Consider the following 10,902-nt stretch of genomic DNA (forward strand, 5'->3'; position numbering starts at 1 on the left):
GTAATAATTTTTAAAAATATTTTTTATAAGATATTTTTGAAAAACCAAGTTATCTCATCTTAGGTCTTAGCTATTGTTGTTTTATTTGAAAAATAAGTACAATCTTTACGCAATAATAAACAACCTTTTCGAAATCGTTATGTTTACTTCGTTGCTTCCAGCTGTATGCAGCTAATATCTTGAAGACGAGGTCTTAACTCACAAATACATAATCCTTAATTGTGATTAAGAAATCTTTTGAAGATAATTCATAATATATTTAGCCGGATTAACTTAAGCTCACGTCAAACTCTTCAAAGAAAAGGTTAATAACCTTGACTATGCAGCCGTCTTGAAACAAAATAAAACTAGTATTTTACTTGAACTCGTAGTTGAATTCCTGACCTCCCTCTCGAGTTAAGAACTTGCAAACTCTTTATTTGTATCATTACATATATTTTTTAGTTAAAGAGTCTCTAAAGCTAACAGCTGGCTTTCTTTTTTGCTACATCTGACATGCAGTACTCTGAATTTTATGAGTTATTGAGGCCGAAATGATAAACAACAAAATAGAATTAAGATTGCTCGATTCATGGCCTACTTACATGATCCATAGAGCTGTCAGCTGAGCTTTCTTGCCAAAAACTTCACACTGTGGATGAACTATGCAAGAATATTATGTCAGCATGCTGTTTTTACCATCCTAAACCCCGCCCTAGAAAAATCAAACTTCATTGTAATGATCTCTGCATACAAGAAAAAACCGATGGATTCTGTTATAACTTGTAACCGTAGGGGTTGCATGTACTCGAGAAGCTGATCAAGTTAAACGTAAACTGATCGATTAGCTAATAGGAGAGCCTTGCCTGCAGACTGCAGTAGTGAAGTCTGCCAATCAAATTTGGCTGAATTTAGAGAGGAAGCTTTAGCGTGAATCTGATTCTCAGCAAATAATTTCCAAAAATTACTAGTAGTGCTCTATTTAAAGATATGGATAGTTGCTTCAGCTATGAATTGGATACTGGTTTATCTTCAAAGAATTTAGCGACAGCCTGATAGAGATTTTCTTCTTCAAATGGTTTTGAAACGTAACTATCCATTCCGCATTTCAGGCACTCTTCGTGTGTGGCATGGATAACATCAGCCGTCATGGCTAGTATGGGCAAATGCCATTCCCTGGTTTTTGCAGTCTTATTCATGACATATCCACCATTCATTTGCTTATTTGCCTTGCCCTCCAAAATCCTGATACGGCGAGTTGCCTCAAACCTGCACATGGAAGGATTGTGAAAAATTGACACTACTTGCTACCTGGCTAAGTCGCCAAATCATAACTATATAAACACTTTAAATTTCTGATTTGAGATTTTAAAATCGAAAGAACTATATTAATAATGGCTTGAGGTTTAGAATATAAATTTAAAAGAAAAGAACAAGAGCGTCCAGAACGAACCCGTCCATTTCTGGCATCTGGATATCCATAAAGCATGCATCAAAACTGTGTGGAAACTGAAGCAATGCAAGTGCATCTTTACCACTCTCAGCACACTCTACATCAGCACCAAACTTCTTCAATGCACCAGCAGCAACTCTGCGGTTCACCCTGTTGTCATCAACTACCAATATCTTCTTGCCGCAAAGCAAACTTCGAAGGAAAGAGCCATTGAGCATTTCTTTTCCTTGTGGTTTCTTTCCAGTTCCAAACACCTGCTGAAGACAAGCTGCCACCATGCTTGCCCTCAATGGCTTCATTATCACAGTATCTGCAAAACCTACTGCTTTTGCTTTGTCAGACTCAGCACTGTTTATATTAGTTGCAAGAAGGATCAGCTTAGATAAGTTCTTCTGTCCATTTTGTTTGCATTCTGACAACATTTGATTCAAGGCACCATCTTTATTAGATAACCAGGAATCCTTCTCAATCAGAATCATATCTGGTTGCGAAACGTTTCTGCCAGATAATGTGGCAGCTAATCTGATGTCCCCGACAATTTCCACAAGAATTCCAAGTCTTTTTAAATGATACTTTGTTATAGCAGCTCGAATTGGTCTCCCATCAACTAAAATTGCTTTTAGTCCTTTAAATGCCATAGGAAGATCACCTGCTAGAGACTTTTTCATATCACCGGTTGTAATTTTGTGGCACCTTCTAAAGACAGCAGTGAACGAAAATGTACTTCCAATATGTGGACGACTACTGAAGTTTATCTGACCTCCCATCAACTCTACTAGGCACTTGCTGATACTCAATCCAATACCAGTTCCCCCATAATTTCTAGAAGTTGAACTGTCTGCCTGCATAAATGGCATGAATACCCTCTCTTGTGCACGTAACGGAATCCCTATTCCTGTATCCTCGACAGATACTATCAATGTAACATTTTGAAATGATTCATCAGGACCGATAACATTGTTAGATGCACTAGACAGAAACTCTTCGTCTGCGGCCAATTTTTTAAATGTCTCCCAACAATTCTTATCGTCAGCAGCTTCACGACCACTCAAAGTTCTAAACTGACTGTTAGCACTTGCTAAAGCTGCCCCCTTGGACCCTCTACTGAAAGTGGTGCCAGAACTTTCCCCTAGTACAACTTGTGCATGGTCAGCAAGGTGAACTTGGACAAATATATGTCCTTTTTCAGTGAACTGTCACAAGGTAGTTTTACTAAGAGTTAGGACATATTTAAACATGGACATAGGAAATCAGAACAGTCATCTTAAGAGCACATAATACTTGAGGGAAGACCGTAAGCTATTGATCGATACAAGGATCACAAGCCTATTAAAGGTTGTGACACTACACTAACCTTGATCGAGTTCCCCACAAGATTTGTGATCACCTGCCGGAATCTTCCGGGATCACCCACGACTATTTCAGGAACTTTATCAGATACAAACACAGCTAGCTTCACTTCCCCAACAGATTATATAGCATATGGCAGCAAGGCCAGCCATCATTAATTAAGACCATAAAATGAAAATTAGTCAGCAAGAATCAAAAGACGAGAAAGCAGATAAGCACAATCTTAGAACTTTCATGTTAGATGTATAAAAAAAGAAAGGCCATGATTAAAATAATTTAGAGCAACTTAAATTTGTCACTAGTAAGTAGAACTTACCTCAACACCTTTGTGCCTAGACTTTTCAGAGAATAAAGAAAGCACGTCATCTAGTATGCATCGAAGGTCAAAGGGGACTACTTCCAGCTCTAACTTTCCAGCTTCAATTTTTGCCCTGTCAAGGACTTCATTTATCAAAGTTATCAGTGCCTTTCCACATGCCTGTGCTGTTTGACCATAGTCCCTTTGCGTTGAGCTCAAATCTGTGTCGAGAAGCAATGCAAGCATCCCTGTAATAGTATGTATCACATGAATGGAGTCCGTAATATAACTTCAGAAGTTCCTTTTACTTCCTTTAACAGACAAAGTAAAACATATAAGACATACCAAGGATGCCGTTCATTGGAGTTCTGATTTCATGTGAAACAGTAGCTAGGAACTGGGATATAAAAGCAATAGGATATTATATCAAAAAAATCTGATAAGATTTATATTACAGAGTTGACAAAGTTAAGTGGAGAAATGTCCAACCTGGGATTTGGCAACATCAGCAGCTTCTGCTCGCACTTTTAGTTTCTGCATTTGGTCAAAATCATCCTCAACTTTAACAATGTGAAGCGCTGCACCGTATATCATATAGCCAACAAGTAAACCAATCACAAAGATTAAGGATGCAGTTGTGATTGCTGTCCACGCTGTTGGAGCCTTTTGAAGATACCTGTTCAGGACCCATGAAAACAAAAGATCCATTGGTAAAACATTACATATGGTTTCATCATTGTAAACAAACTCAAACTCGGAATACTAATATAACACTTGAGATATAATACAGGACCAGTAAAATCTTCTCACCGGCATATCATTTGGTGTCTCCGAAACGGATCCCCAAAATTAAGCATGCTTAGACGCTCAAGGGAAATATCAAAATCTTGATGTTCACGTCCATACATAATAAGCGGTTCTGAAGAATTAGTAATGTCATATACATTGACAACAATTGCTTGGTTCCCAGAAAGTTGACCTAGTAGATTTTCAACTAGTGACTCAACATCAAATGCTCCACCAAGGTATCTGTTAGAATAAGCATCAATCAGCCATACAAAAACTTTTCACACTGAAATTCACTCAAACAAGAAGCAATTATCTACTAATCCAATCTACAAGACTCCATCATTTGCAATGGCACATTGACCACCGTAATATTCTATCAAGAACCATATATATTTCTGCAAACTCTAGAGCAAGTCCAACAAGTGCCTTATTTATTGTCCAAAGTTAAAATTTAAGGCATTCGACGAAAAAAGTTGTTTTAACAATGTCCTAATGATACCTTATATCACTAGGACAACCTCTTCAAACCCTATTTCTAAGGCACTACTATGCATGCCTTGTATCATTTCTACCAATAAAAATTTAATTTCCCTCTCTTTTTACACAGCTCTCTCCTCTCATCTTTTCTCTTCCCTATTTTATTACTTAAATAATAAGGCACAAATTATAAGGCAAATTGTTGGAGTTGATATACCAAAATAATGTCCTAAATCACAAGGACGCTATTATTTATTATATTTTTAAGGCAGCATTGTTGGACTTGCTCTTGGGATACAAAATTAAACAATCAGCAGTGTCAGCAATATATTAGGTAGGCACGATAATAAATTAAATGTTAGCCATGTAAAAATGAATAAAGGAATTACCCTGCTGTTGCATCAATACGTTGGTCCACGGTAGGATTTGAAGCAAGCTTGAATTTGTATACAGGAAAAGTTAACACAACCCCAAGATGATGAGAACCCAACAACCGAAATGGACTTGTAAGAACTGCTTTCCCAGTAGACCTAGCCCTCAATATGTTTTCGCGGTCTTCCTGTGATATTAGAGAACAGGCAAACCTTGAGCCAGACCACTCTTTTCATTTATTAATTACGGCAAGATATTGTATATATAGTACGGGAATTCAACTAAAAAACGAGACAATATTAGGCAATTTAAGTAACTATTGCAAATGAGTAAATTACCTCTCCTGACATCATATCAAGTGATTCAATATAAGAGACAGTTTCTTGAGAAAATATGACAGGGGCATACTCATCCCGAAACGGTGAAGGCTCCCTCTCCATCGTTCTTATTGTCCATCCATGTTGCTTCTCAAATTCCTCCCTTTCTGAATTCACAACCCTTTGTGCATATGCAACACCACTCAAGAGTGGTCTCTCAAATGCTGTCCTAGCTGTGTATTCCGCAAAAGTTTCCTGTACGATAAACAGTATCACAGTAAGAGAGAAGTTGACAAATATAAATCAAAACCTTGGAAGGTGATAGTAAACACAAACCTGGTCAATTGCAGATGGATTTTTATAGTAATGAAAAGTCGCCACCAAGACAGCAAGTGCATGAACGTGATTAACACTGACATTAAATTGATCCTGCAGCATTCTTGCCCTTTGATCACACATGCTCACAAGAACTTCTTTCCTTCTCTCTTTGTTTTCAGCATCCATCCTATCATATATAACTCTACTAGCAAATACCATTATCATAATCCAGAGAAACAAAATTTTCGGTAGCCAAATTTTGTTGATAAATGTGTACTTTCTTTTAGTCCCAAATGGATCATTCAATCTCACAGCCACCATATGATGCCCTTCCATCTTCATACTCATCAGCACAAAAAATTTCCTGTTATCCTCTATTCTTCTTCTTCTTTTCTTTTTCAGATCATACTAACTAAAAGACAGAAGCCCACTAATTAGTTGTATTTATAACTTCTTTCAAATGACAAGTTAAATTTTAATAACAATATCCAAATAGTACAAAGAAAAAGGTACACCTAATTATCATTGCAACATTGTTTTATCTGAAACAATTAATCATCACAAAGTTATAATTAATTAAACCATTAGAAGATTAATTTACTACGCAATAACAAAAGTAAAGTAAAATATTATAGTCTCCCCCTCCCCCTCTCTCCCCCCCTCCCTTGTAGTCTCTCTCTCTCTCTCTCTCTCTCTCTCTCTCTCTCTCTCTCTCTCTCTCTCTCTCTCTCTCTCTCTCCCTCCCTCCCTCCACACACACAGACTCTCTCTCTCTCTCCACAAACACACAGACACAATACTGTACAAATTTACTAAAAACAAAGAATTCCACAATTCTATTGGGGAACAAGCATGGCTAGACACAGCTCTCAAAAGATGAACAAAGCCCACAGTTCAAAGAAATGGGGTTTTGCATTATAGGATTTGAGTGGAATTAACAAATGATAAAAACATCTCTAATCAAGTACACTTTCCATAAGCGTGAACTTAGGTCATAAACTAGTCCAGACAAAGAATAGCACGTTTACTGTTTTCTTTGTTAAACAACTATAAACAATTCTACATATAAAATCTACACATTGACCAACAAAGAACACAAACAAACACACATGCATCTCTCATGTAAGTACATCAGTACATAGGTTGTTTTAAACTTTGATCGCACATCAACTTCAATAATTCAATTTTCTTGATTAATGCAAAAATAAATATTTAACTTTATAAAACAAAAAAAACATTATAATGATGTAATCTTTACCTTAAATAAAAATAATTCTCACAAGGGTCTTGTTTATTTCAACTTCTTGTTCACTATAAATGGAGCTTTAGCAGCTACAAACTGTCTGAGAACTATGTGGATATATTTTTGCAGTATATTTGGTCATATAGATCAGAAGAATGAGCAGTTAAAGAGAAGCTACTTTTTTCTGTGCTTAAAAGTGAGAGATACAGAGTGGAGAAATTGAGTTGTTTTATGGACTAAAAAAGCTGTTTTGTTTTTTCCTTTGTTTGTTATTAGTTTTGTGATTTGGACTACATTTATAGAGTAAAGTAATGTTAATTATACATCACTGTCACGTATATTTGTGATGTTGACTTGGAGACAATGCTTAGATTTCATTTTTTGTTGATTACTGTAATGTAACATGTACTAATTGAATTATTGTTTTCTTCTGCAACCATATATTTTTTTACCATATTTTTTTTTTATCATAACAAAATAGCAGCCGTTATTTTTGGATGGATAAATCTCACTAGCTCAGACTATAAAAGATAAATCCATTTAAGCACAAGCTATGAGAATCAGGAGGCATTACCCAATTTTAGGTTGTTTGTAATTATTTTTTAAAAATATTTAGTATAATATTGTGAATTTATAATTTGTGAGAATAGTCGTATCCCATGTCAAGAGTTTTATCCTGACTTCAGGTTTCTTGACAATACTTGTCGGAAAAACTTAACTTGCTTCTGGCAGTACAAAAGAATTGAATAAAAATGCATTAAAATACTGACATAAACTTATGAGTCTATTTATAAACCTGAACTTTATATCTACCAGAGAAGAATTAAGATGGGATCTGACAATTTTTGAAGTAATAGTAAAGGTGTTGACGGAACCAGAGGGGAAAATGTTATATGGTCGATCTAATTTTTTTTTCTAAAATAAATATTTTCCTATATTATTTATCTCTTCTTAATAAAAATGAAAATTTTCATATCTCCGTAATTAAAAGTGGATCATGTCTAATTTCAAGAAAATTTTAAAGAAAAATACTATAGTATCCAAATTGGATACCAAAACTGTTCTCAAATGTCACATAACAATTTTTAATTGGTTATGATACAATTAAAAATGATAAACCTTCATATGTTGATATTAAAAATACCAATTAACATAGTTCATATAACGTAATTTGAAAATTATTTTTGGTATTAAATTTGAGACATTTAGCAGTGGTGAATGAGGGTTTGTTAGTTGGTTGAGATATGGTGAATCTCCAGGCATTGAATGAAATGAAATAAAAACAGAGGCAAGTCTTGGGTTGATCTGAACATGAATATCTTTAGGATGGAATAAGGAGAAGATTGCATGGGGACCATCTTATTTTTCAATTCTATTCTTATTTTCTTTACTTACAAACAATTCCTCCAACACTAGACACCACTGTTTCCATGTTCGACCATGGAACGGAAAGAACACATTCATTATTTTAAGAACATGTCGTAAGTATAGTTATATTTAATTTTATAATTTTAATATGAGATCAAAATTATGAAATTTAATTTCAATACGTAGTTATATATGGATGAACTATGGTTTCATCAAATAATTTTTAAAGAAATGTAGAAAAGGTTTATATTAAATTAAGTAAATGAGTTGGATAATATATTAATTAAATATGGAATTAAAAATTATTTTAACTTCAAAAAATATTTTTGATACCAATTTAAAGAGTTATTGTCATCTTATAGTTAATATTGAACTTGTTCGAAGGAATACTTGTTAACGTTCAAAAACTGATGCAAACATAGGCTATTTAAACATTTTATTTTATTCTTTTTAATTAGATAATTCAAGTGATTAAGGGTTTATCTCTTATCGTCACAGGTTCTTGCTCACCCCAAAATTTGTTAGGACAAATATTATTGCTCACCTCAACATTTGTTAGGACAAATATTATTGTTCACCCCAAATTAGATATAGATATTAGTTAAAAAAACAAGCACGACAACCACATCACTTGCTAGCAAAAAAATTATATATCATGATCTTCAAACCTGAAAGTTTATTATATTTAGGAAATTTATGAAGTGTTCCTATTAATTAGTATTAATTTTATAAATAAGGTCGACGAAACCATCTTATATAAGGGTTGAACCCCATTCTCAGAGATATTATCTATTTATGTAAGTTTATTTCTATCATCTTGTCTACCAATTTATTTAAATACGAGCATCTAAAGAATGCAAGTCCTGAAGGACCAAATACCGAAAATAAAAGACATGCATGAAATGAAATCAAACGAAGTGCATAAATAAAGATCCTGAAGGATCACGAGTTAAGTCCCGAAGGACCAATAGGTTACAAGCCAATATAGTTCGAATAAACAAGTTCTAAAAATAAGGCCACATATCGCAATCAAAGACATGCAAGGCCATATCAGTCACTCGTCAGAAGAGCCCTCCTCTTCCTCACCATTCCCCGCTCCCTGGCCATCTTTCTCCTCCCTCTCCTCTTCCTCGTCCGAACTAGCCTCGGAGGAGGAGTTGCTCCTCCTTGCAACCGGATCCCTGATCTTCCCATAAAGGACTGTTAGGGCCTTACCCTTAGAAATGGATCCCCCACGACTGGAACTGGATTAAGACCGCATATGGGGGGGGTCTCGGGCACGGACCCGGAGGCCTGCCTGGAAGGGTCCATAACAGGTAGTGACCAAGGGCAAGATAAGAGACTCGTATCGACGACGTCTGGGTACATGTCATAAGCATCATTCACTCCCCTCTTCCAACCTATGGCCAGGTTAACAAGGCGCATCTCATCATCATGCTCGTCCATCATCTTGGTGAACGACGAGGATTTGTGGTACGATTTCACGAGGTCTTTGTATTCCTTCTTCCTCTTCTCCTCCACTGTAGCACACTTCCTCTCCAAGGAAGCAATTCTGCCCTCTGCTTCATGGGCTTTGAACTCCCACTCGACTGAAGAGACCTTCATATTATTTATTGAGGTTTGCAGCGCTGCATAGTCACTTCTCATCTTTATGCTCGGAGTGGAGGACGCAGCGAAGTAAGCATTGGCCTGACAATGAGAACGTATAAAAGAGTTACAAAAAGTTAAAGTCAGAAGGGATGAGCCCCCAAGCACGAGGCCTAGGCCGACCAGCCTTGGTCGACCAACATAAAACAAGGCCTTTTGGCCGAGCAGAGCCCCCTGTAAAGATGGTTCCTATGAAATTTCTACAAGTTCCAAAAGAAGTGCACTCAAACGAAAAGTTTATACATGTTGAAGTGTACCTGATACATGGCGTGATCCCCCAGCATCTCGGCCTCAAGAAGTTTCTCTCAAGAAGAGACATGAAGAAGGCCAGGAGAAGTAACATAGTTCCTCGACCACTCGAAGGCTAATTCCGGACTGCCGAATAATGCGTCATTATTGGAGATGCCCCAAGAAGGTTCCCAAGGGGTCCTTGCACTCCCATCAAAGTCTTTAGTCCTCTTCTGGCCAGATCCAGATGCTTCAATGGAAGCAGTAATCTTAGGGACTCGGTTGGCCTGCTTGGCTGCGTCCCGAGCCATCCTTCCCGTAATCACATCGCTCTTGTTGACCTTGACGTCAAGAGCCTCAGCAGCTGAAATGAGATAAAAGAAGACATATATAAAAATAAACTTGTACAAAGTTGAAGTCGAATGAAAATAAATACCCTTTATAGAGAGGCCGCTAATTCCAGCCTCAACGAGCTTGGTTTCTGTTACGAACTCCCAACAGGGGGTTCTTCCTTCATCATCAATAAGAAGATCGCGAGCATGAAGTTTCGCATCAGAAAGGTAGAGGATGTAGTGAGAGCTATCAAACGGACTGATGAAGTCACGTCTAAAGTACACTCCCCAGTCTTCATCCTTCCATTCTAAGACCACAAACTTCTTATTCCATTTGTGGTTTGAGTCATGAAGAGAACTTGTGTTCATTATATGAGGAACATGAGCTCTATGTTGTATCACGACCCAACCAGGTCTGTTCAGAGGAGAAGTTTTCATCATGAATATACTTCAAAATATCTTTACGCTCAGCGGGATACCTAAGTCATGGCACCTCACTATGAAGAGAATGATAAAAGCCCACATGTTGGGGTACAGTTGGCACATATGGATTTTGAGCTCTGCCAGAAGTCTTGGAATAAAGGGGTGCGGGGGAAATCGTAGCCCTGATTTCAAAGTTGCCTTATGCACAAATAGCCTTTCGGGGCTGAGATTGCAAGCCCTTTCACTAGGCTTAGCCTTACGAATCTCTAAGTAGTCGGGCCAAGAGTAACTCGACTGAATCACTTCAA

The 10,902-nt window shown here is 36.8% G+C and overlaps 1 protein-coding gene across 2 annotated transcripts; it reads right to left on the reverse strand.

Annotated features, from left to right (window-relative positions):
* Window positions 1-371: 371 nt before the first annotated feature.
* On the reverse strand, window positions 372-6,849 carry LOC141677555 (histidine kinase CRE1-like). 2 transcript variants are annotated; one of them, XR_012557456.1, is made up of 12 exons: window positions 6,612-6,849; window positions 5,372-5,765; window positions 5,057-5,290; window positions 4,736-4,905; window positions 3,891-4,109; window positions 3,570-3,756; window positions 3,426-3,477; window positions 3,099-3,328; window positions 2,787-2,885; window positions 1,433-2,625; window positions 846-1,248; window positions 372-725 (listed from the first exon to the last, which is right to left on the reverse strand). XR_012557456.1 is itself a non-coding variant. In XM_074483547.1 (11 exons), the coding sequence occupies exons 2-11, from the start codon at window positions 5,699-5,701 to the stop codon at window positions 987-989; spliced, it is 2,976 nt and encodes a 991-aa protein (XP_074339648.1). In that variant the 5' UTR covers window positions 5,702-5,765; window positions 6,612-6,849; the 3' UTR covers window positions 372-986. The 2 variants fall into 2 exon arrangements, 1 of the variants encoding a protein (XP_074339648.1); XM_074483547.1 differs by having other exon boundaries at window positions 372-1,248.
* Window positions 6,850-10,902: the final 4,053 nt, after the last annotated feature.

This window comes from Apium graveolens, chromosome 8 (genome assembly GCF_009905375.1).
Source record: "Apium graveolens cultivar Ventura chromosome 8, ASM990537v1, whole genome shotgun sequence".
Taxonomy (NCBI): domain Eukaryota; kingdom Viridiplantae; phylum Streptophyta; class Magnoliopsida; order Apiales; family Apiaceae; genus Apium; species Apium graveolens.